At 38.2% G+C, this 24,556-nt stretch overlaps 1 protein-coding gene and 1 long non-coding RNA gene across 2 annotated transcripts in view; one reads left to right on the forward strand and one right to left on the reverse strand.

Annotated features, from left to right (window-relative positions):
• LOC138111445 (uncharacterized) overlaps positions 1–22,510 on the reverse strand; it is a 62,749-nt gene extending 40,239 nt beyond the window's left edge. Inside the window, exon 1 of the long non-coding RNA XR_011151374.1 lies at positions 21,891–22,510. This is a non-coding gene — a long non-coding RNA (uncharacterized lncRNA). The remainder of the gene's footprint in view (positions 1–21,890) is intronic.
• The window catches only part of MYBPC3 (myosin binding protein C3), a 62,299-nt gene that overhangs the window by 27,794 nt on the left and 9,949 nt on the right, over positions 1–24,556 (forward strand). The window contains exons 16-28 of the mRNA XM_069017245.1: positions 2,119–2,285; positions 2,667–2,832; positions 3,755–3,861; positions 4,179–4,208; positions 4,372–4,508; positions 5,999–6,076; positions 7,185–7,344; positions 9,384–9,488; positions 12,651–12,839; positions 14,719–14,853; positions 16,058–16,225; positions 17,486–17,574; positions 22,519–22,714. Of these exons, the coding sequence (XP_068873346.1) occupies positions 2,119–2,285; positions 2,667–2,832; positions 3,755–3,861; positions 4,179–4,208; positions 4,372–4,508; positions 5,999–6,076; positions 7,185–7,344; positions 9,384–9,488; positions 12,651–12,839; positions 14,719–14,853; positions 16,058–16,225; positions 17,486–17,574; positions 22,519–22,714 (1,727 nt within the window). The remainder of the gene's footprint in view (positions 1–2,118; positions 2,286–2,666; positions 2,833–3,754; positions 3,862–4,178; positions 4,209–4,371; positions 4,509–5,998; positions 6,077–7,184; positions 7,345–9,383; positions 9,489–12,650; positions 12,840–14,718; positions 14,854–16,057; positions 16,226–17,485; positions 17,575–22,518; positions 22,715–24,556) is intronic.

The following is a 24,556-nucleotide window of genomic DNA, read 5'->3' on the forward strand; positions in this document are numbered from 1 at the left end:
CTGACCTACCTATTACTGCACTAGTTCTGCTTCACATGTGAGGCTGGACCAATGATCCATGGTGTTCTTTAAGCCAACACTTCTATGATTCTATATAATGCTTCACTTGCACTTTAATATCAACAGATTCTTCTACTTTATAGTTCCAATTGCCAAAGAAAAGGCCTGTAATATTACCTTAGAGAGGTTTTCTGCTTTTCACAGCAGCAGTGTATTATTTCAAGCCAAATGATATCTGGGAGTCCTTTTTGAGGTTTACAGTCTCTATTTGTCACTACATCCCTCTGCAAACACTCTACTCATACACAGGATCAGCAATGTGCTTGTCAGTAAAACAAACACAAGTTAAAGATACTATTCCCGTCCCAGAGATTTAAGACATGAGTCATTACAAATAGCCTATTTTCATTACTTAGACAAGATTTCAAGAGAAGTCTTTCTTACCAATGTGTGAATAGAACATTCAGATATTTTTCATGAGTCATGTATCAAAATAGATCACAAAAAAATAAATTTAAAAGTTCAGCTCCAGAACTTTAGCCACAGTACATGTGCTTGGCTTTGCATTTAGTAACAGCAGCATGCTGAACTTTGGGATTACAGTCCATTCTCAGCAATTCAGCAAAGGTTTATGTATTGCATTGTAGCACTTGTTCCAGAAATAATTTGCATGAATCAGAACACCAGCCTTAGGAGATCATCTTACATGTTGCCTCAGACTCTTGTCTGAAGAGGGATGAAGAGGAAACAAAAGGAAACCTTACCCTGACAAAAATAGTAAGCATTGTGTTTCAAGTGGTTGTTAAAGGCATCCTCTGTTTCCTCCCTTACCAGCGCTGTTCTGGAGGCCAGTCCTTCACTAAACCAGCCATAAGTTCCAGTGAGCTGCACAGTAACAAACAGTTATGAGGCAGTAACCTGTAGGTGTTCTGAAATGAGGTTGCATCAGGTACATCTAAGTCACAAGCTCTAGGATTCTTGTCTCTGCGTAAAGTTTTGATCTTGTGATTTACTTTAGCAGGCTCTAACAGAGGTAAAAGGTTTTCTTGCATACATCTACTTAGAAATTAGAGCTATAGTATTTTAATGAGTCCCAAGTAGCATTTCAATTTGCTATTTTGTGAGCTCAATTGTTAAGCTGAATAGTCACTGAGTCACTGGTCACAAATAAATCACAAATAAGGGAAATGACAAAAAAGTAGAAAGAATATTTTTACTCTATTAGAATCATACATATTTTCTATTTGTTTTTCCATGTGACTATCAAAGAGAAAACCTTTTTCATTTACAAACTGCAGCAGTATTCAAGTAACATAATAGAAATATATTCAAGTAATGATAAAAAATGTAACTACAAAATTAGTAAATTGAAGAAATTACAAGTTATTTTCTTGTAGCCTGTTTATGTTATTTAGGATTAGGAACAGGAAACCCTTAAAACATCTTATGTATTTTTGTATGACCTTGATTAAACAGCGTGAATCCTCCCTGCACATTTCCCTTCATGATGATTGGAAATTACAATAATTAAATTTCCTCCTGGGCTGGATGGTGAAGCTTAATTTAGTAAAGTCTTAAATATACTGTGGCATCCTTGAATGGAAAGAGCTACCAAATTCAAATTACACATTCATTTGAATACATTCTAAAATTTTCTTCTTTTACTGATGGCCACAAATCATGGATTTATTCCAATTGTATTTCACATCAGGAAAATTAAGACTTGTAAGTAATATCCCATCAAGTCTCATTTACTTTATGGCAGTTTTTAAGACAGTAAATTCCCTGCCGGTGAAGTGTGTTTTCATCCCTAGATCTTCTACAGCATTTAACACACTTTCATGTTTAAGTATAGCATATAAATAGAAAAAAAAAAATCAAGTAATATTTTGTGGTGAATTCTCTTGAACCAGAAGTCAAATACCTAGGGAAAATTAATGGTCAAGATAGAGGTATTCTGGTTCCACTTACGCTTGTGCAACAATCTCTTTTTTGCTAACTTGAAATGCTACAAAGATTGGATTCAGCTTACCTTCCAATCTCTAGTGACATTGAGCTGACTCTTACTCTCCTCTTTCAACCATACCAAAAATGACTCAACACTATTTGGTATTTCAGGGAAAAGGATGGAATTGAACTGACACGAGAAGAAACTTTTAAATACCGATTCAAGAAAGATGGAAAAAAACAGTATCTAATTATCAATGAGTCAACCAAGGAGGACAGTGGGCACTACACCGTGAAGACCAATGGTGGGGTATCAGTCGCTGAACTGATTGTGCAAGGTAGGCACAGGGAATGTCACAGAACCAGAGAAGCTGAAAAATGAGAAGAGGCTGAAGGTAACCTTCTCCAGATAGTGCACAGTGGTAGCATAATCCTCCTGACAGGGAAAAAGAAGATGCAATAAGGGGCATAGGGGTTGATAATCGGTCTTGAGGAGAACTCAGACCTGTGTGCCGGATATAACAGATACCCTGATAACAACAGGTGCTTAGTTATCAGTCCTGTTAAAGCCTTGCATGCCATATATTTCCCTTCATATTTCCTCCTTCCATAAACAGCTTGCTCAGCCCTTGCCTCTTCTACTCAGTAAATCCACACCATCTACTTAACAGAGCTGCTCTGATTTTTTATGTGTGTATCGATTATTCTCACGATATCAGAGAAAAAGCTGGAAGTTTATCAGAGCATTGCGGACCTGACAGTGAAGGCACGTGACCAGGCAGTCTTCAAGTGTGAAGTTTCTGATGAAAACGTGAAAGGAATCTGGTTGAAAAACGGAAAGGAGGTGATCCCAGACGAGAGGATAAAGATCTCCCACATCGGCAGGTTAGTCTTGTTTCAGAAAGCAGATACAGGCTTGGGTATTGCATTGTAGTCCACAAGAATTGTTATCTCAGGGGACAGCAGTATAAAGTAAGACTTTGTCCTGGCTCCAGCTCAAAGGTAAAAAGTTTAAAAGCTTTTCATCTGCAACCAACGTTTGGTGACAGACTTGGTTTAGTATGTGTGCAATCTTTCCAAGTTGGTGAATTTTACAGGTATGGTTTCAGTGATACATCAGCAAAAGTACACCTTAGTTTTCATTAGGATTGCATGATGTTTTGGTATTCAAGCAATGTAGAAAACATATTGTTGATAACTTTAAAATTAACAGTAGTGTTTAGATAAGACGTGAGTAAACCCTAGAGAAAACTTAGTGTTTATATTAACATATACTGTTGCGGAATTCTGTGCTCAAGTTTCCTAGAAGTCCAGCTACTACTGGAAACGAAGGCCAAGAAGATTCAGCATTAAGTGCTAGGTGAAGTTTTTCTTGGTACTCTTTTCTGTATTCTGTTTTGAATTTAAAATAATACAGGGATGGAGCATCACTTTTAAGTTTGTTCAGTCAGAGTTTACTGCTGTCACAATCTGATCAAATGAAACCAGTCAGCAGTGTTACAACTGCCCTTATAACAGTAAAGGACTGGACTAGAGCAAGGAAACTGCTTCCTCTCTTCAAACTAGTCTTTGCACCTACCTTGACAAAAAAAATCCATTCATTGAGAATGTGCTGAGATGGATTGGCTTTAATACTGAAAGCAGAGCAGTCTACAGCCCTGGTGGTTGTTCACTTGTGTCATGGCAAGGGAAGAAGAAATAATAATTTCTGTCAATGTCCTATAGCCTGCACCTTGTCTCTTGAGATAGCCCTGTTTCTCCTGGAGATGTAAGGAAGGGAGTGGAATATATTTGTTCATGTTTCCAGAATCCATAAACTAACTATTGAGGATGTAACACCAGAGGACGAGGCTGATTATTCCTTCATTCCCCAAGGATTTGCTTACAACCTTTCTGCCAAGCTTCAGTTTTTGGGTAAGCTATCTTAGAATGTGTAATGGGAATTCCAGAGGGATAAAATGGTGATATTAATCATGGTTATACCAGGAAAGAGAAAGATCTCTTTTCTGATACCTCAATATAGGCACATTGCTTTTCCCTGTTATTTTGCATTACCATTATCACATTGTTTTACAGAGCCTGTTTTTTAATTTATTGTATAAATATGCTGATTAATATGCCTTATCAAGTTTCAATCAGTTTTTAAATTACTTTGTGGGTGCAGATGCTATGTAAATTCTGTTTTCTGATCTATTTCTCCTTCCCTGTCTCCTCTATTTTTTCCCCTCCAGAGGTCAAGATAGATTTTGTACCAAGAGAAGGTAAGAACAGCAGTCATCATTTATATGCAAGTAAGAATGTTTTCAATAGCAAAGTAAGCAGTATAATTTTTCATTTTTAATTTAATGCATGGATATTCTTTTCTTTTTCCATTCAGATTACTCAAACTATATTTAAAACTTATTTTCTCTACCTTTACTATAGAACCCCCTAAAATACACCTTGACTGCCTGGGCCAATCCCCTGACACTATTGTCGTGGTGGCTGGGAACAAACTGAGATTGGATGTTCCTGTGTCAGGAGATCCAACACCCACTGTCATCTGGCAAAAAGTAAACAAGGTAATGTGCAACCTGACACAGTGTCTGAGGCAAGTCACAACAGCAAATTTATTTTTCCTTCTCAAATTTTGCTTTGGTTTATAGTTATATGCAAGTATTTTCATCTTCCTTTCAATTTTATGTTTTTAAACCTCAGGAACAAAAATTAAATACCTGCACTGCAGCTGCTTGGGACTTACCTGGTTTTGTGATTCATCCTGAACTGTTCCTTTTTTTGAACTGTTCCCTGTTTTTTTAGTCCAAAAGAAGGGGCTGAGTATATATGAGTAAATATATGTACATGCAGATAGAAGGATACCATACACATTTATTCTCTTCCTACCTCAGGGAAAAATAAATAAATTATGAGTCATCCCCACCACCTTCACCTGATAGAAGGAACATGTTCTGGGGGTGGCAGCTTCTTTTTTTTAATCTTTATCAAGGATTCTACAATCTGTGAGGAAAACGTCATCCTAGCAGACTAGTGGCATAAAACTGAATTTGGTATAATAAAAACAGAGGACACTTGCTATTTACCTTACCAAAGCAATTACAAAACATCAGAGAAAGAATTTAGAAGTTAGACTTAAAATGTTAAGTGAGCTTCCTTTCTGGATATCTCAAAATATCCCCACCCCTCACCATCTGTGGGCTCTTGAGCTATAACTAGCACAAAACAGAAATATTTTGCATAACATTCTACAGCATCATTACATTTCCATATGTATAGATATAGAAAAAATGATATTGCCAATTATGCTAATTCCCCCAATCTCCTATTCTTCATGATTATGCCTCATTCTTGTTCAGGTTAGCATATTTAATAGCCCTCAGGACATTTTATCTACAATGTGGAATTAGTATGGAAACAAATAAGAAAAAAACAAGAAACTGATTCTTCTATAGAGAAGTTTCTCTGATAAAATGACCCTAGAGTCCTCTATACAGTGTTACTTCTGAGGTGTGAGGTCTCAACATATGAGGAAAAGCAGCCAGTCTTGATTGAAGGATGTGTAATACATACTTACTAATGAAATTCTAAAAAAAGAGTAGCACAGCCTCAAAAGGTGCAGTTCAATGAGTGTTACAGACCTGACTGTATTTCTGAGTGTTAAAATATTCACATCAATTTACTTTCCCATTGTTACAGAGAGAAGTAATCCTTATTTTTGTACTTAGGCATACTGAGTAACTAGTACCAGAGGACACAGACAGGTTCACAACCAGTTACAACAATACTGCAGGAATGTTGTGTTTCTTCCTTTGTTAAGCTGCAAGTTTGCTTTTGCTGACTTATCCTTGATTCACTGCATTCTGATACATCTTTTTCATTTTCTGCGTTTTACTTTGGTTTTGGTAGATTTCCTTCCCAGGCCTTGCTGCCTCACTTCACTTTTCTCACACCTCCATATTCAATCCCCCTAAAAAACTCCTCTCTATCTTGCAGAAACAGCCTTACTGCTCTGCTCAGCCTTAGCTGACTTTCTGTGGTTTCTTTGCTTATCTAGAGAAACGACCTACTTCGAAACAACGATGATTCCATGACTCCCTCAGAAAACAGCAGTGATTTAAATACTGATAATAAGGTATGTTCCTTATTATTTATGCAATCACACAAAAGTGCTTAGCGTTTTCCAGATAAAAGGTCATATTCAAAAGAAATAAAATTTAAGTCAGTAGATATTAAAAATGGTGACTCAAATAGCACATCAGGCCCACTCTCCTGCCTCACAGCAGTAATTACCAGACACCTGCTGGGCACAAGAGACTTGGTGAGCAATTTTAGAGTAAGAAGCTGATTGAGAAAAATCTTTCTAATCACCATCACATGGTGGCTGGGTTACAAGGAATCAAAGCAGTTATTTGAAAACTCTTTTAAATTTACTTCCAATTTTTTTCCCTCAGTAACCTGTAAGCTTCAATAATAACTAGGACAAAGTCTTACAGGACACATGGAAAGATGACAATGGGTCAAGAGAGTAGATGGACTATAAAGCAGTGAAATAGGACTCACTTTGCAGCAACTTCCATTTTTCCCATAAATAACTTTTCTCTTGATAAAGAATATTTTACTTATACAGCAATAAACCATTCTCAGGATTAGGATTGTGCTGTACTAGTCACTGTTTGGATATGTATTCTTTCTAATGGTTTCTGTTCTAAATCTAAAGATATGTAAGGAAGAAAGGAGTGTATTACATATGTACAACTAAATTGTGGACATTTTGTTTATATTTTAGCAAAAAGTGGAAAGTTTCCCCTTATGACATTATTGAGTGGCAGAAATCACACTGATGCCATTAACATTGACAAGACACTTACTTTAATTTATACAATAACCAACTGTTATCCATGAAACTCTCTACAGTGATATGCTAGCAGCTATCCCAAAGAGGAATTTCTGGAGGTACTTAGTAACTTCTTTGAAACATAACTGGGTTTGTGTAACTAGTGGTGAATCTCAACAACCTGCAGACTTTCAGAACCAGTTTTCCCAAGTGCTATTTTTGTGAGCCAGCCAGTCTGTGTTGTCTCTCTTCTACATACAAATAGAATTTGAAAAATGTTATAGCTTTTCAAGAATTATTATAATATTTAATGATTTCTAGTTTTTCACCAGCTTACACACAGACTCATCAGGCTGTCTCTGGCACAACTTGCAATGATTTTATCTGTCACTTTCACTGCCCACAGCTCCTGTTTGAATCTGAAGGCAGAGTCCGTGTGGAGATGCATGAGGACCATTGTGTCTTCATCATTGAAGGGGCAGAAAAGGAGGATGAGGGAGTGTACAGAGTTATACTTAAGAATCCAGTTGGAGAAGATAAGGCTGATATCACAGTCAAAGTTATTGGTAAGTGAAGGAAAGAAACAACCAAAGCATGAAAGAATCTTGAGTTTGCAGAAACTCACCCTTCTCTAAAACTGATTCAAGTTCTGACTTTAGGTTTAGAAAAATGGGAAAGGATCCTAAAGAGAGGAACATTATCAATCATAAATCTGGCAGGAGTGTTTTTTCAGAGGTAGTTGCCTTCTATGTGAAAAGTTAAGGGAACAACTGCCAGCAGTAATCCATGTATTTCCTGTTTCAGGTGATCCTATCATTTTATGGATGACATTCCATTCTGAAGTATATGCTTCATGCTTGTCTGAGATCAGAAAAGTTTCTATTCATTTTGTTGTGGGTTATGTTTTTAAGCAGAGATTACTTCATTCTATAAGCAGTAAACGGTTAATGGAATAAAGAAACATAATGTATCTGACCAAAGATAAACAGATTGACAGACTCTTCAATGAGTCACAAAAGACCTGGGAGGAATATGATTCTGAGGCAGTAAATTTGATAAATTTTTCATAATATTTAATTTCCTGGCACACATAACAAAAGGACAAGTTATAAGCAAATTAGAAATGATAAAAGAAAATTACTTTTACCTACAATATTAAAATTTAGAATTGCTTGGTAAACACAAAGTTTCCTTCCATCTTTTATAAGCACTAAATTGGGATATTTACTATGAATATCTCCAACGTGACATAATATGTGAGACATGCAGTCATTGTATTTTATAAAGTTTATTCCAGAGAAAATAGGAAACCCTGGAGCAAGCCTCATCTTACAGAATAGAATTACCTCATTACCTTACATTTCTGCAAAAATTGTATTATGTCTGGGAAGAAACAGGGAGCTGAATACTCAATGGTATTTAAAGGAAACGAACCTAACAAAGAAGCATCAAAGAGCAGGCTTCCCTTTAGATTAAGTTAATGCATTCTGGTTGTACCTATTGTTGCTGTCTGACAAAGCTGTATCCCAGAATCACAGAATAAATTTGTTTAGAAAATATTTCTGCTATCATCAAGTCCGACCTATGGCCAAACACCACCATGTCAGCTAGACCAGGCACTGACTGCCACATCAGTCTTGACATAAACACCTCCAGGGATGGTGACTCCCTGGGTGGCCCATTCCAAAATCTAATCACCCTTTCTGTGAAGAGTTTCTTCCTAATGTCTAACCTAAACCTCCCCTGGCGCAGCTTAAGCCTGTGTCCTCTCGTCCTGTTGCTGCCTGCCTGGGAGAAGATGCCAAAACCCACCTGGCTATACCCTCAGGTAGTTGTAGAGTTTCAGGGAGTTGTAGAGAGCAATAAGGTCAACCCGGAGCCTCTTTTTCTCCAGGCTAAACACCCCCAGCTCCCTCAGCTGCTCCTCCTGAGACTTGTGCTCCAGACCCTTCACCAGCCTCCATGCCCTTCTCTGGATGTGCTCCAGCACCTCGGTGTCCTCCCTGTCGTGAAGGGCCCAAAACCGGGCACAGGGTTCGAGGTTTGGCCTCACAGTGCCGAGTACAGGGGGGCAATCACTGCCCTGGTCCTGCTGGCCACACTAGTGCTGATACAGGCCAGGATGCCATTGGCCTCCTTGGCCACCTGGACACACATACTGGATCATGGTCAGATGCTGTTTACCAGCACCCCCAGGTCCTTTTCCACTGAACCATTTTCCAGCCACTCTTCCCGCAGCCTGTATTGCTGTAGGGGCTTATTGTGGCCGAAATGCAGCACCCAGCACTTGATCTTGTTGAACCTTATGCCATGGGCCTTGGCCCATGATCCAGCCTGTCCTGGTCCCTCTGCAGAACCCTCCTGCCCTCCAGCAAATCGACACTCTGACTCAACTTGGTGTCATCCATGAATTTGCTAATGATAGACTCAATACCCTCATCCAGATCATCAATAAAGATATTAAACAGGACTGGGCCCAACACTGATCCTGGGGGACACCACTAGATCAATACCATAGAGAAAAAAAGCGTTAAAAATATTTAATTTACTTGCATAAAGAAATTGAAACCGTAACAACTCTCTTTCATTCTCTCACTTTCTTCAGATGTTCCTGACCCTCCAGAAGCTCCCACAATCAGCAACATTGGAGAAGATTACTGTACTGTGCAGTGGCAACCCCCTAAATATGACGGTGGGCAACCAGTACTTGGTAAGGAGTTCTAAAACATGAAGTCCCCTGCAGCTTTGCATATATTTTTTGCTGCTCCTTTGAAATGGCACAGAAGTGTTCTCTTTATTTAGACATAAGGAAGGCTGACCCTCAGATAGGAGCTGTTCTGATGCGTCGAACCTTCAAACTGGTGTAGGTTCTGTCTCTCCAATTTTGAGGAGAGAGTGCCCCCTGCCTGTGCGATTTGAGTCAGAGAAGTATTTCAGCAAACAAGTTACCGAAGCACGAAAAGGTGATATGAAAAATAGCTAAAGCTAAGTATTCTCATTCAAGACTGAAACTTTAGGTCAGTAAACAGGACTATGTACTTACCTAGGAATATCAAAACAGATCTGTGGCCACCTCAGTCATCAACTCCAGACATCTGCAATCTCAGGCACTCATGTAATACAAGTTTTATAGAGGAAAATTTTCATAATACTACTTCATATAAACAGTTTCAATCATTGTAGCGACCTTAAAATCTGTACTAAAAATTAGAGTGCAGTTACCACGTGATGCAGGAAATGAGCCAGCACAATCAAGATTATCACTGACACCATTTTAAGTTCTGCACAGTGCATGGTGAGTTTTAGATAGAACTCTCTTTGATCCTCAGAAGAAAAAGAAAATAATGCAGGGTCTTGACTAATTTTAGGGGGGAAAAATCCTCTGGAGTCCATATCTAGCAATTTGTTTAACAAAGATCTCTGGAGCTTGAGTTTCTTTGGAAAAAAAAATACATTGTAAGCTATATGGACTCCCATGGGGATGCCAGGGCTAGAAATGTCTAAAATTCTTTTAATCCCCTGAATAGCATCTGGAAGAAAGAGTTTGTATTTGCTTTTGGATGTTTGGACTTCATTAATTTCCACAAGATCTATCTCATTTAAGTCAAAGAATTCACCTGTGCAGGAATAAATAAGGTACTGCTGGGCCAGTGCTTTGTGGTTTCATCTATTCTGACAGGAAGCAAGCAAGAAGTCAGCAGTTTAAAATACTTACTATGTGCAAAGATATTTACCAGTAGCTGTGTCATTAGCACAGGCAACCCCCACCTCATTGACTATACAAAGCCCATGATTTTGTTTTGTAGAGATTTTAGGGCACATATTTTGAAAAGTTCTTTGCTTGGCTTCCACTGTCAAAAAAAGGATTTTTTAATGTCCCACTAAAATCCCTTTTCACCACCTGAGGAGGTTCCTCAGCACATGGCTGCACTACTGGTAGAGCTCCAATAAAACACCTGCAGCAGGGGGAGAGGAAAAACCGAGATGCAGCACTACCCATTCAAACAGAGCTTTAAAAGCAAGTTAAAAAGGCAGGGGGAAAAAGGCATATGCATTCTTATCTGTCTTCATATTGTTACAGATGGCATTGTAGGCAGTCAGATACACTCTTTATTAGTTATATCCAACAGATATAAAAAAAGAAATTCACACCCCATCTTCCCTTCACCTTTCCTGGGGTTTTGTGTACTTTTTATATTACTAAAACAGTATCTTTAACTCTCACACATTCAGTGCATTTGGGGAAATAATCTGCTTTACCAAATGTCACCAGTACGATCAGTATTGTCATTTTACCTCCTTTTTGCCTGTTTTTTTAAATTGCAAATATCTTTATTTCGACACTTATGTGCTTAACACTGCTGATCTATAATGGCAAAAAAAACCCCAGAAACTGAGTTGATGAAACTTCTCTCAGCCTCATAGACCCTGCTGAAGAGAGGAAAAAACAGGAACAGACCAAAGGAACCATAGGTTTTTTGCTTACAGCATTTAACTCTGAAAGCTACTGAAAACAAACATGCTGGGATTACATCTCTATGCATTTAAAGTGATGTTACAACCTTACTTACAGCTTAAAGACACTTTCACTACTCTTTTCCCAGAACATTCTGTAGACTCCCATGCTCTTCTTGCATTTTGGCATTGACAGGAAAGGCTGCTGATGCATGGTGTCTGTGCCTACATGGTGTTTGCATGCCAGCAAATCAAATGTGCCTGTCATACTCTTCATCCCTTGACACACCTTAAGTGTGAATCATAGTTCCCAGGTGTACCAAAGGGACTTCTGCAAGTTTGATAGCCACGACCTTGGTGAGCAGCAGGGACTGAATCACTCCCCTGCATGGTCCTTGCTATGGACTTTACACTATTGTAGCTGACCACTGCTACAGACATCTGTACAGACCTTTGTAGTCACTGGGTAGAAACACACCTATACAATACACTCAAATACATGGCACGTGTACATGACTATTCAGTGCATTTTCTGATTATTCATGCTGTGGTTAAAAGATGAGTAGCTTTCATAGCAAAGTTTGTTCAAAAGAAGCCTACGTGGATCGCACCCAGTCACGCTATCTGCAACACAGAGAAGTGGCAGAAATTTAATATAGCTAAATGGAAAGGAACAGTTCAGTAGCCCCTTGTAGCAGGTCAGCTGGAAAATATCGGTCATGTACATTTCCAATGTGATATACAACCATCCTCCATATTAAGCATGAGGAATCACAGATTCCATTCCCAGTTTTGGGAAATGAGAAGTTTATCCTTTATACTGATAATCCAGCCTCACTTAGTCACTCTGGAAAACAGCATGGTAGCGTTGGAAAGGCTATGGATGTTGAGGGTGCGACGGAGAAGTGCTAAGACATGGATTGCAGGCATACAGGTGACACCTTAAGCTGTACTAGAGATTCGCTCTGCAGTGCACCCGGCTCTCTTTGTTCTCTGTTACCATGCAGGCTGGCTTTCCTTCCCAAGGAAATCAGAGCAGGAAAAATGGTGAGTGGCCATATCTCACTCACTGTGGGGATGAAGCAAGCTGAGATCTGCATTGTCTGGGAAGCATTCTGCATTTCCACTACTTTGCAAAGAACACAGAGATCTAGCATCAGTTATTTGATAAAACATTAATTTTTTAAAAAAGGAATTGTCAAACTGTTCTTCCAATTAATTTTTTGTGGGGATTGATGTTGTTAGTCAAGGTTAGTGAATTACAGGAGAACAGAAGAAAGAAATTAATTTTTTAACTCTGTACCTCATCTCATACATTTCAAGGAAACTTCTCTTTCACTTAAAAAGATTTTCTTTTTTCCTGCATGTGAGAGAACAATTTCCAGTTCTTTTACATCATAACAGCTGTTCTTTCCAGGCTATATTTTAGAGAGAAAGAAGAAGAAGAGCTATCGATGGATGAGACTGAACTTTGACCTTTTAAAAGAGCTAACCTATGAAGCCAAGCGAATGATTGAAGGAGTAGTTTATGAGATGCGGATTTATGCTGTGAATTCTATTGGCATGTCCCGACCAAGCCCTGCCTCACAACCCTTCATGCCAATTGGTGAGTTTTGAGACTCCATGGTATTTCTAGGATAAAACCAAGACAAAATAATTTTGACCCCTTCTCTGCAACCTCTCTTACAGCTAAAAAGGCCGTGCTAGGAAAGAGGCTGTCAACCATCTCTATATTCTATATTTAATCAACCTTTTCCTTTGTAATGCTCCACTTCTCTATCTCTCATTCCTCTTCCTGAAGAGCACAGAGGTTTCAGTTTCACAAAATTGCTGATGAATTTTTAGTTATAATTAGAAGTGTGAGAGTCAAGTTGGATCTGGAAAGGAGAACTAATTGACAGAGATTTCCCTGTCCCTCTCAGCTTCTCCCATTCCCTTATGGGTGCAAATATCACAGTATCCCGTCCAGTACTCCCTTAATCCCGGCCCTCTCCACAGCTAAAAGGATAGATGATTAAGAAAATATTTGAGGAATGATTTTCTATAAATAATCCTTCCCAGCACAGCAGTGCAGTGTCTCCTGTAGTCCCTGAGCAAGGAGCAAACTAAAGGAGTCCTCAGGAAGCCTGTCTGCTAAGATTTTTAGGGAGAAGACCCACAAAAATACAAATAGCTGGAGATTAAAATGACTAGAGTTTCTAACTCTACAAATAACAGCGAAGGGGGACAGCTTGCTGAAGGAGATAATGTAAAAGCAGATGATGCTGTGAAGGAGTCAGAAGGAAAGGCTGAACTGCAAGAAGGGTCTCTTAATTCTGGATTTCATACACACAACGGTTGGTCTGCAACAAAAGAGATCAAACAAGAGCCATCAAGTGGAGCTACTGAAACAAAAGGTCCAAAGTTTTCATGGGATAGGCAGAGTTTTACTTGATTACTGATAAAGTTCACACTTACTTCTTCAGAGAAGAGGTTTGGGGTTTTGATCGTGTACTGTGTGGTTGTGTATGCTCCCAATTGCATTTGCCTCCTGTGTGCTGTCCTTGCTAACATGAGAATACAAAAATTTTTGGCAGTTACAGAAATGAAATTAGGTGATATTTTTGTGTTTGTTTTTTTAAATAACTTTGGGAACTAAGATTGACTTTAATCAGTTCCACAATTTGTGAACCTGTATTTAACTAACTTTGTAAAATCTGTTATTTTGAAAAAGTTGTTTTCTGTTTGCTTTTTGGTATCGATTATTTCACAGTAACAATTACTTGTATTTTGGATCCTCTAGTAAGGGCTTTTCTTGATTATTTTTTGATTAGTAGATAATAGTCATGCTGCAGAAGACTGACTTTAGCTAGTGGTCTTCCTGAACTCTGGGCTTATAAAGAGCCTTGACACACCTGTTCTGAAGAAATATGAAAAAGCTGTATCTACATCAAATTAAAAATTTTCAGTCCAAAATGTTTTTCTCAAGTATGTCTCTGTTACAAATGCACAAATCAGAAGCAGTGTTTCTGTAAACAGGTAGTCATAACTTTTGGTCATTTTCTCCACTGTGTGAGTGAAGTGAAATTTAGCCACTGTGAATTTGGTCCTCTGACCATGTGAATTTTGTCCAGTTACAATGAGGGTGTAAGTACAGAATACAAAAGGTATGTATTTTCATTTCTAAAATTTTCTGCAGACTTATGATGACAATTTGACTCCCTTCTGCAAGTCTTCTCTTTTCAGTGGCTTCTCTTATATGGGAACATCTGTGAATAGAAACTACTGTCTTAACCACTTGTTCCCCTTCCTACTATAGGAGTCTTAGGCTGTGCTTTTATTAAATGTAAAGGTGTTACACTTTACAACTGAGCTTCAGGTAGATTTATTTCATTAAAATAGACAGTGGTACACAAATCACCTGTTAATCACTCCTTGTATAGCCTTTGAATTCTCATAGTTGTATTGCTCTTTCTCAGAATCTACTTCTCCATATTTCCTTACAGCTCCTCCAAGTGAACCAACCCACTTTACAGTGGAAGATGTTTCTGACAGCACTGTTTCCTTGAAGTGGAGGCCCCCTGAGCGGATTGGAGCCGGGGGATTAGATGGTTACATTTTGGAATACTGCAAAGATGGATGTAAGTAAGCATGAGTACTAGGCAGCAGCAACCCAATATTTTAAAAATGCTACAATTGCAATAACTTCACCTCTATACACCACCAATAACATAACCATATCCAGCATGATCAAATTTTAACTCTAATCTGTGTCTAACATCCTGGCCAACCATCACCATACTCACTACAATGTGAGTGTAAACCATGGAAGTCACATCCATAATATCGTCTTCACAATCATCATAAACTTTAATACACGTAAGTAACACAAAAATATCATTGCCGTGCTATAGTCACTACTATACTTCTGTATCATTCATGAATTGCACATCCCTTGAAACAGATATAATAACATGATTGTGACAACATCAGTCATACTTTAAAGTAACCATTACCTTACCTTGTTTAATACTTGTGCTGGTAATAAAGAGTGTAACAGCACCATATCTACAAAATTCAATGTTCTGTGATGCTACAACATAATACTCATGTCATAAAAGTCAAACAAATTTATAGTCACTTTAATATTGACATTTTCCCTAACATTAGGCTCAATTGCCAGATAATCTAAACTAGGGGGTTTCCAGGGCATAATTTAGCCAGAAATAACTTATAGTCTTTAATGAGACATCACTGTAGCATTACCAGATTCTCTATGTCATTGCAGAATGATTTTATCAGTCATATTTGGGTGCCTAAGAATAAGGAAGCACTAAGAATTCTGTTCTACTGTGTCAATTGAGAAGTAAATAATAAATTTCAACAGTTATGTGCTCTATTACTGTTTTCAGCATATGTGGCTCTCACCAATCTGTTTGGACAGCCACAGAAGGTATATGTACTCCAAGAAAAAAAATTAAATTAAGGCTTCCCTTTCCTGTTAAAGTTACTTCCAAAAATTCTCCCCTCTCCCATGTACCAAAAATAAATGTCAAGAAGTCCCTCAACTCTAAGCTCTATTAAAAAAAATGCCAAAGGAACTGCCCAAAGATTATTCCCTTATCCTTAGCTATCTTGAATAACAAAGTGTAGAGATTCCTTAACTCCATGTGTACACATCTCCTCCATCCAGAGTTCTTCTTCCAACTTGTTTTATTCCCTTGTAAGCAGGACATTGTAACTTGAGTTCATTTTACCCTAACACAAATTTTCTTTCAACTGCAAACAAGGCATCGCTTTGGAAAAATAATGTATCATTGCAATATGCAAATACTGTACTTGCAGCTACAGAATGGATTCCTGCTCTTCCTGGCCTAACTGAGCGCACATCTGCACTGATTAAAGATCTGGTCACGGGGGACAAACTTTATTTCCGTATCAAGGCTGTAAACTTGGCTGGAGAGAGTGGAGCAGCAACAATAAAAGAGCCTGTTACTGTCCAAGAGATCCTGCGTGAGTATCTCTACTGACCAAACCTTACTCATTTATGTCCTCTCACCAAAATTCTGCCTTTATCTGAGAATAACACCCAAACAGCTCTTCCACTTTGATTAAGTGCCCAGTATCTTCTGACTCTGAGGACATCTCTACAACATCCAGGTCTTATATTTGTAAAGCAAAGATCTTAAAATAAAATTCTATTTCTTACTTCCAAAAACATGGACATTTCACCTCTTGCAATGACACTGTCAGCATCTGAGAAACATTTTTTTTATATTTACCTCTCTGCTTGAAAAGCTGCTACATTTTTGCAAAATGACTGTGTTGGCTACAGCAAGAGATCTACTTACTTAATTGTTGTAGATTATTAGTTACCACCCTGTGTATCACCCAACAGCAGTAGATTAAAATTCATTTGACTGGAGTCCAAAAGACTCCAAGAGCTGCTAATAGTGGATTCCTCAACCTTGGCTCACATGAAGTGTCTTCCAGAGTGTCACTGAGCCAATGTAAATAAAACAAAGTTTTAATGCATCTCAATACCAAATGGTCATGAAGACAGATACTGTAATTGTATGTTAAGAAATTCCTTATTTAAATGACAGGGAAAAGAATAAGGATCAAAAGGAGAATGTAGAAAGCTTTTCAGTGTAGATGAAAAAAACATGCAGTAAGGTCTCTTTTTTGTTAGTGAAAAGTTAAGGTGCTACAATGAGATTCCACTACATCCACCTCAAAGAAAGGGCTGTAACTGAATGACTGTGGAAAGATAAAGGAATCCATCAGTTGCTCTGCTTTATGAGTATGTCCATAAATATCTCCAATTTACAAGGTGCTGCAGTATCAATATAGCAATAGATAATCATAATCTATAACCACTCTTTTAATCCAATACACCCTTTGTCCCATCCTTTCTACTGAAATAAACCATTTCTCCAAAGAAACAAAGTCCACATAGAAGATTCACATCCAACAGAAGTTAGCCAAATTTGGCATTTCAGATGTGACACATTTTCACAAATCCAGCTGTCATTGAAACATGCTCAGCTGTAAATATATAACTGAGACTTGATACTAAATTTATAGACAAATACATTTGAAATTACTTAGACACCGAGATATTCCCTAAAAACATGAACAGCGTTCGCACAATTTTCTTGTGCTTACAATTATCCAAGTCTCTTCTCTCTGGTCTTTTGCATTATTTGTGCTATATGAAATGTTGCATATTGTCAAAAGCTTTGTATTTATTGTACTAATGCTTAACTGCAGAGCGTCCCAAATTCTGGCTGCCACGCCACCTCAGACAGACTTTGGTGAAGAAAGTGGGTGAGACAATCAATATTGTGATTCCTTTTCAGGTATGTATAAGCTTCAATTTTGTCATGGTTATTTACCATCACTTACCTAAATTAGTTTCCCTAATGCAAGTTCTCATTGCTTCACTGCTGCAGCAGAATTACAGAAGTATGGCTGATGATTTTTTAAACCCTCTCAAACATTCGAGGAGGGGGAGGGAATCACTCTTTTTTCAGTCACAATTTTTTTACAGTCAGAATTTCTTCCTTAATCCCACCTTTTGGGGAAGAGGAAAAAGTGGGGTAAGTAAATCAAGCCCATTCTTCCTTACTGAACACAGGATGCACCTTAGAGAGAATTAGACAAAAGCATAAGAATCCAACTAACTACTCTTCTGGAACTCAGGTATATGATGTCACCGGGCAACTTCTTTGGCAAAAAAATGTGTGTGTGTTAATTTCTGAAAGGCTGACTGCAAAAACTAGAGTTTGCACATAAACAGAAGATCCCAGTTGGCTCTATGCAGAATCTGAGTATGTGTACAAAGAGCTTGGGCATTACTTTGCATGAGCTGAAGGTATAAAAAACAGAGCATGATGAGGATTATCGAGGGTGCCTCACTAAGGCACGCACAAAGCTGCTAAAATATATGCAAAGACTGACCTAACCAGTTACCTCCTCTTGGCATTTTCTAGAGCTGTACAGGCAAATATCTGGCCATTTGTAAAACACCACATGCCTTTTTTCAGATGCAAGACTACAATATCAGTACTGCACAAATTAGTGTGTGTAAGGAAATGGTTTTCTGAGAGACATAGCAAAAGAAATTGTAAATTACAGACTCTGGCTCTGAGAAACATATCCTCAGTAGTAACAGATATATCACTTAATCAAGTCCTCAGTTAAAATTTCAAGACATTGAAATTTCTCTACTGTCCAGGATTGAAATTTATGGAAATGTAATCCTGTTATTAGTGAAGAGCTTTGGAATTCTCATATAAAAGATGCTGGAGATATGCAAAACATTTTTTCCACAAGGGAGACATACACGCACACATCACTTATATTCTTTTGTTTGAGCAGTACCAGCAGGGGAGAAAAAATTATTAGAGCAAAATCTATGTAAGCTTAAAGGTACATGTCTTTTTGCCCTGTGGTTACTGGGTTACATGAAAAGTTGCTTTTTTCACAAAGATATATCTGATTAGTACACAATTGCAAGCCCATGCCTGGAGTAACTTTCTTGAATTGCATACTTTAATTATTTCAGCATAATCACAAGACTATTTTTTGCTTTCACATTTCTTATCTCCAAAATTGCTAGGAAGACTTTTTCACTGATGTCTAGCCACACACAAAATTCAAGATTTGTACATCTGCTATTTCTGAGTTATGCAGTTATTAAAAAAAAAACAACTAAAAACCAGATATTTTTCCTTCTTTGATGCCCAAGTTGAAGAAAAATTGCACAAATTTGACAAGCTGTCCCATAAGCAGGGGAATAAAGTTTAGCATTTTAGAGATTTGTGTCTTATGTCCCCTTGTGCTGGTTGTCACTGGGCAGAGTTCATTTCCTCCATGGAAGCCACTATGGGGTGATGTTTCGAATTGGTGCCGGAAAGAGTATCAATAATTTAGGGGTATTTTAGTTGTTGCTGAGAGCAGTGCACACACAGAGCAAAGGCCTTTTCTGCTCCCCACAAGCCTCTGCCAGGAAGGGAGGTGCAAAACCACGACACCCCCATATCACCCCCTTCCCAGCGTATCCAGCTGCCTCCTCTGCTGAGAGCAGCCTCACTGCAATATTCCCAGAGATTTCCCAGTTCCTTTCCCTACTCCCCTGGGGAGTCCTAACTGACGTGTCCTCAGGTCCCTGGCCAGGGTAAGTACATTTAGCAGCTAATCCAGAGCTTCACTTAATCCTGCCTCATCATTCAGCTGTTGCCAAACAAAATAGATAAAGAAGGAGCTTTCCCTGACTTTTCCTCAGTGGGGACACTAACTGAGGTTTTGGCATTTCGCTCTGTCATCAATTCTTACAGAACTGGACTAAACTAATCTTAGAGATTTCTAGTGCTCCGTCAAATTTGGCCAAATTGAACCAACTGATTGACAAGTTATTTGAGTAGCTGACTGACAAATCATGTGCTGGCATAAACTCTTGTCTCTTAAAGGGTAAGGCTAAAATCTATCCATCAACACCAGATTTTACTCTGAGAACAAAGCCAGAGGACTTTAATTTAATAAGTACTTTTTGAGTGAATTAAATCTGTCATAGTTTGAATTGCAGCTTTCACAGTACTAAGAATTGTGGCTATAGCTATTTAGAATATGTAAAAGTGATGAGCTTTCAAAAAAAGCAAGTCAAAAAGAACTTTTCCTTTACATTTTGAAAAATTTTAAGTCCCTGACCATTAATATTGCAGAATACTCTAAGTAGAAACAATATCTATGATCTAATGAAAGTGGAAGTCAGTGTCTTCTACTATTTGCAGTCTCAGTGCAACCTTTCCAGTGACCTCTATGGTCACTACAGTGAAATTCTATGAAATACATCGTCAAGGTATTCTGGGCTTAATGCTACTGGCAAATCTATTTAAATCTTTAGATCAAAATGTTCAGAAAAGAAAGTAAAACACTGTTACTAACCCTTTTTCTGTCGAGTACATTAAGCAGGTGGAACATTCTGGTGAAAGGAAGAGAATCAACACATTCTTGCTCCAAAATTAACTACGTGGCATACGAGGAGGGATATTATGTGCTATTAGTGGATAAAATTCACAATAGTACTGAGCAGTCTTTTTGTCCATCATCTATGTGAATATAAATATCTAAGAGCATTTAAATTCATTCTTCCCTGGCTGTGAACTCCCTGAAGTTTCTCTGGGGTGCTATTTAGCCACTCTGTCACTCACTGTTCTGTCTCAGATTATCTATTACAGATTGCAGAAATCCAATCCTCTGACAAATGTATTAGGAACATGCTTTCTATCTGTTTGTGCTTTTCACAATCTATAAATATAAGAGTATATGAAAACCAACACTTTGAACACTTGCAATCTTTCACTGGCACTCACAGCACCTCAAAAAAGGAGGTGCTGTGAGTGAACCTATCTGATCAGCCATGGTACAACACCAGCAGCAACAATATTCTAATCAGTCTGAAAACCTGACAAGTATTTGTCTTGACAAAGTAAAAATTTAAACAAAGGCCCACCAAACTATACTATTTAAGCAGATTATTTTTATTTTTAAAGCATTCCCTAGCCAAATTTTTCAAGGAAGATCTTCATATCACTTTAAAATGCACACATATGTGGGAAGTAAAATAGAGTCAGTTCTTGTCATGTTCACCAATAGGAACACATAGATACGGAAAATAAAACACAAAACAACTCAAATCCTTTTATTTGTTCCAGAATTTCTACTATACATTCCAGCTGAAGAGACGCCATCTCTTTCTCTAATCGGTTTTTGTGAGAGTTCTATGAAATGAGACCAGGGTAAAGGTACACTAGAACAGGACAAAACTTGTCTTGTATCTGTTATTTCCAAGCTACAGGCCTGAGGTGCTCTTAACTATGCTCCTTGGCAGAAAGCTGTAAGAAAATATTTTACCAGATAGAGAAAATGGAAGATCCAAAAGCATTGCTCATTCAAGGAGTATATCAGCCCTGATGTAAAATAAATTACATCTGATGAGTTTGAGAAGAGAGTATCTATGAAGGAATAGCAATTTCTAGGTGGTTTAGACATCCTTTAAGTATAATTTTGGACAGATCGTGGCCTGAATCTTATAAAAGGTGGAGTTTTTTTTTCCCAGTACCTCTGAAAAAAAAATGATGCTACACAGGCTTTCTGAGCAAATACCAGACAAACCTGAAATAAAGGTGTAGCAGTGCACAAAGATTCATTATTATTCTGGCTACCTTTAGGCACCAAAACCAAGTCTGAGTATCCTAATCTCCCCCTGTAGGCTAAGGGAAGAGATACCGTCTTTCAGAGTATGTTCCAGACATCCAGTGGATTGAGGAGCCTTTCAGAGCTGCTTTCTCTGCTGTTTACTGGAGGCAGTGTCCCGATTTCAGTGCCTTAGAGTTCCGTTCCAGGGCAGCCTAAGCAGAACTGACTGCTGGCTTGCAAGGTCCTGCTTTCCCCCACCACCCATCTGAACTATTCCAGGCCTGTGCTGCACTGTTTCACCTTGGTAATCTGGCAGAAACTTTAAAACCCCCACTGAGTTGTTTTCTGTTGGATTAACTATTAATACACTTAATAAATACATCATAGCAATTTTCTGTTTTCTTGGATTCCTTGTTTGGAGTTGTACTGTGGCAGTAGCACTCCAACAACTTTTGAAGAATTAAGTAGTACTTACCATCTTTCCTGGAAATGGCTGGATGAGGGTGATGCAAACCACTGATATCTCTCTGATTCCATAATGCCACCTTCCACACGTGTAGCAACGCTGACTGCTTAAGCTGACAGTCACCAAAACTATTTTGCAGTGCAGAAAGAATTATACAGTAAACTTCACACCCCAAGACTGCAAGATGACAATAACTTTTCAAGAGATCTTAAAAATGCCTAGGGACAGAGCATCAAATGTTTTAAGAAAGGGAGAAGAAGGGGAACAGAGCTAATAAAGTCCTCAGGTGTGTAAGGGTTCTGCTAATAACGATCAGAACAAGTCAGATCACCTGTTGGCTTCACTGATGCCCGGGAAAGAGTACCAGACCAGCACAAGAATAGTATTTCTGGATTTGTTCTCAATATCTTTTCAGTCTCTAACTAAATGGCATCCTCAGAGCATGGTGCCACTAAACCAGACAGATGGGAGCAAATATTTGTCTGGAGAAAAACAGGAATTGTAAAGTATTTAGAGAGTTTACTATCTCAACTTTGTGTATTATATTAGGCTTTCTAGATTTATAGATCACTAAGAGAAAAATAGAAATCCACTAAGGCCTAAAAAAATAAAAATTCCTTTTTTTCTCTCTCTTTAGGGTAAACCAAGACCCAAAATCACTTGGCTGAAAAATGGTCAAACTCTAGACTCCAAAGATGTGGGAATTCGGAACAGCAACACGGACACAATCCTTTTCATCAGAAAGGCAGAGCTTCATCACTCAGGAACATATGAAGTCACTCTTCAGATAGAAAACATGTCTGATAAAGTTGCAATAATAATACAAATCATAGGTAAGACTCTGACAACATCAGAATTAAGCAGAACATACAAAACAAAATAGTGGCCAGACTGAGGCAACCCAAAGATCCAACTAACTACCTCAGAATCCCTTCTCTTTTCAATGGTTGCAGATGAGCAGGACAAGCTCAGAGCAGGGCTAGCATGTGACCTTATTTTCCTACTACATTTTCCCACCTTGAAATTATGTGTCCTGGAGACCTTCAGAGGATGGGGGATATTCTGTGTGTTCCATAGCTCTTCAATGATTTTTTTCTTGCCTAATTTTATCCAGTCTGTATTTTCATTCAGGTCTAGTTTGAGAATCCAAACATCCTTTTATAAGGAATTTCAGTTTAAGTACATGTATCTATTTGTTTTGATTTGAGTCTGCCTCCTGACAATCTCTTTTAATATCCATACAGTTCTCTATCAGAAAAAAACATGAATAATCATTCACCTTTTCCATGTTACTCATGATTTTATAGCCTTCAGTCACGCTCACCTCAGTTAACTTTCTCAAGTTTTAGACTCTTCATTTTGATTATTTTCAAACAGATGCCATTCCATATCTTTGATCATCCTTATCAATCTTCTTTCTACAACTCTGAGAGAGATAGAAAGAACTTGAGAGTTCTGGTGTTCTTAGGAAGAGCCATATTGCACTCAAGGAAGGAAATAGGAATCTTAGAATAGATGTACTCCTACAGGGGTTTTTTTTTCATTAGATAAGGATAGTGAAGATAAAATCATTGCCATAATATACCTCTACTGTTCCAAAAATTAGAAGGCACAGTCCTGTGAATTTGGAAAATTCACATGTAATGCCTTACTCTGTTAAGAGTGTCTAGTTAGTCTGAGGCTTATTCTCTCTTCTGCAATTTCCAGTCGCTTTTCTAATGTCATTTCAAAGAAATGCATTGCCAAAGTTTCCATAACTTCTGTTGGGATTATGTGAGAGATATTCTGAGACCTTGCCTACTCAGATTTCATTAATGTTCAGCCAGAGCTCTTCTATTTCTCCTCATTACCACTCTTTTAAACATTCTTTATAACTGTGTTTATTTCTCTTTCCCCACACTTTCACACTATTGTCCCAAATTTCTTCCAATGTATCAGTACATTTTTAGAATACGTGTTTTGGCTCAGCTCCTAATGTTTTGGAATTAAAAATTCTGGCTTTACTCTGCTTAAAGTTTTATAAATTATGTTGGCAGAACAGGTATGTAATGGTGCCAACAGCAAAAAAGAAAGGCATAAAAAATTGAAGCAAATAGGTCTTAATACCAGCAGCTGCTTCTGCTCAAGAGGATGGCTGCAGTTCTGCAAGAGCAAAATAAGTAAATGGCAGCTAAAACAAAATAATCCCAAGAGTGCCCAGAGAAGCTGTGGCCACCCCACTCCTGGAGGTGTTCAAGGCCAGGCTGGATGGGGCTCTGAGCAGTCTGGTCTACTGGAAGGTGTCCCTTCCCATGGCAGGGGGTTGGAACTGAATGATCTTTGAGTTCCCTTCCAACCCAAGCCATTCTGTGACTCTATGACTCAGGTAAGGGGAGTACTGCACCCTACACACTAAAATACCTTTCTAAAATTGGTTAGTGACTCTTGATTCTGGCCATTGCTCTTAGACCATGGCACCAAGTGTCATCCACCTATTGTTTGATACTGTAGAAAGTCAGAAAACCACACCCATCTACCATTGTCAAAGAGTTATTTCATATAGAAAATGAATGATTGAAGAAAAGCAGCTAATCTTATCACACAGATAAGAGTTGGAGGACAGGCATTAACTTTGTACTTTCTGGGCAGTTTGTTCAAATGAATGGGAATATGTATATTTCATTTAATTCATGACC

This window comes from Aphelocoma coerulescens, chromosome 5 (genome assembly GCF_041296385.1).
Source record: "Aphelocoma coerulescens isolate FSJ_1873_10779 chromosome 5, UR_Acoe_1.0, whole genome shotgun sequence".
NCBI lineage: Eukaryota > Metazoa > Chordata > Aves > Passeriformes > Corvidae > Aphelocoma > Aphelocoma coerulescens.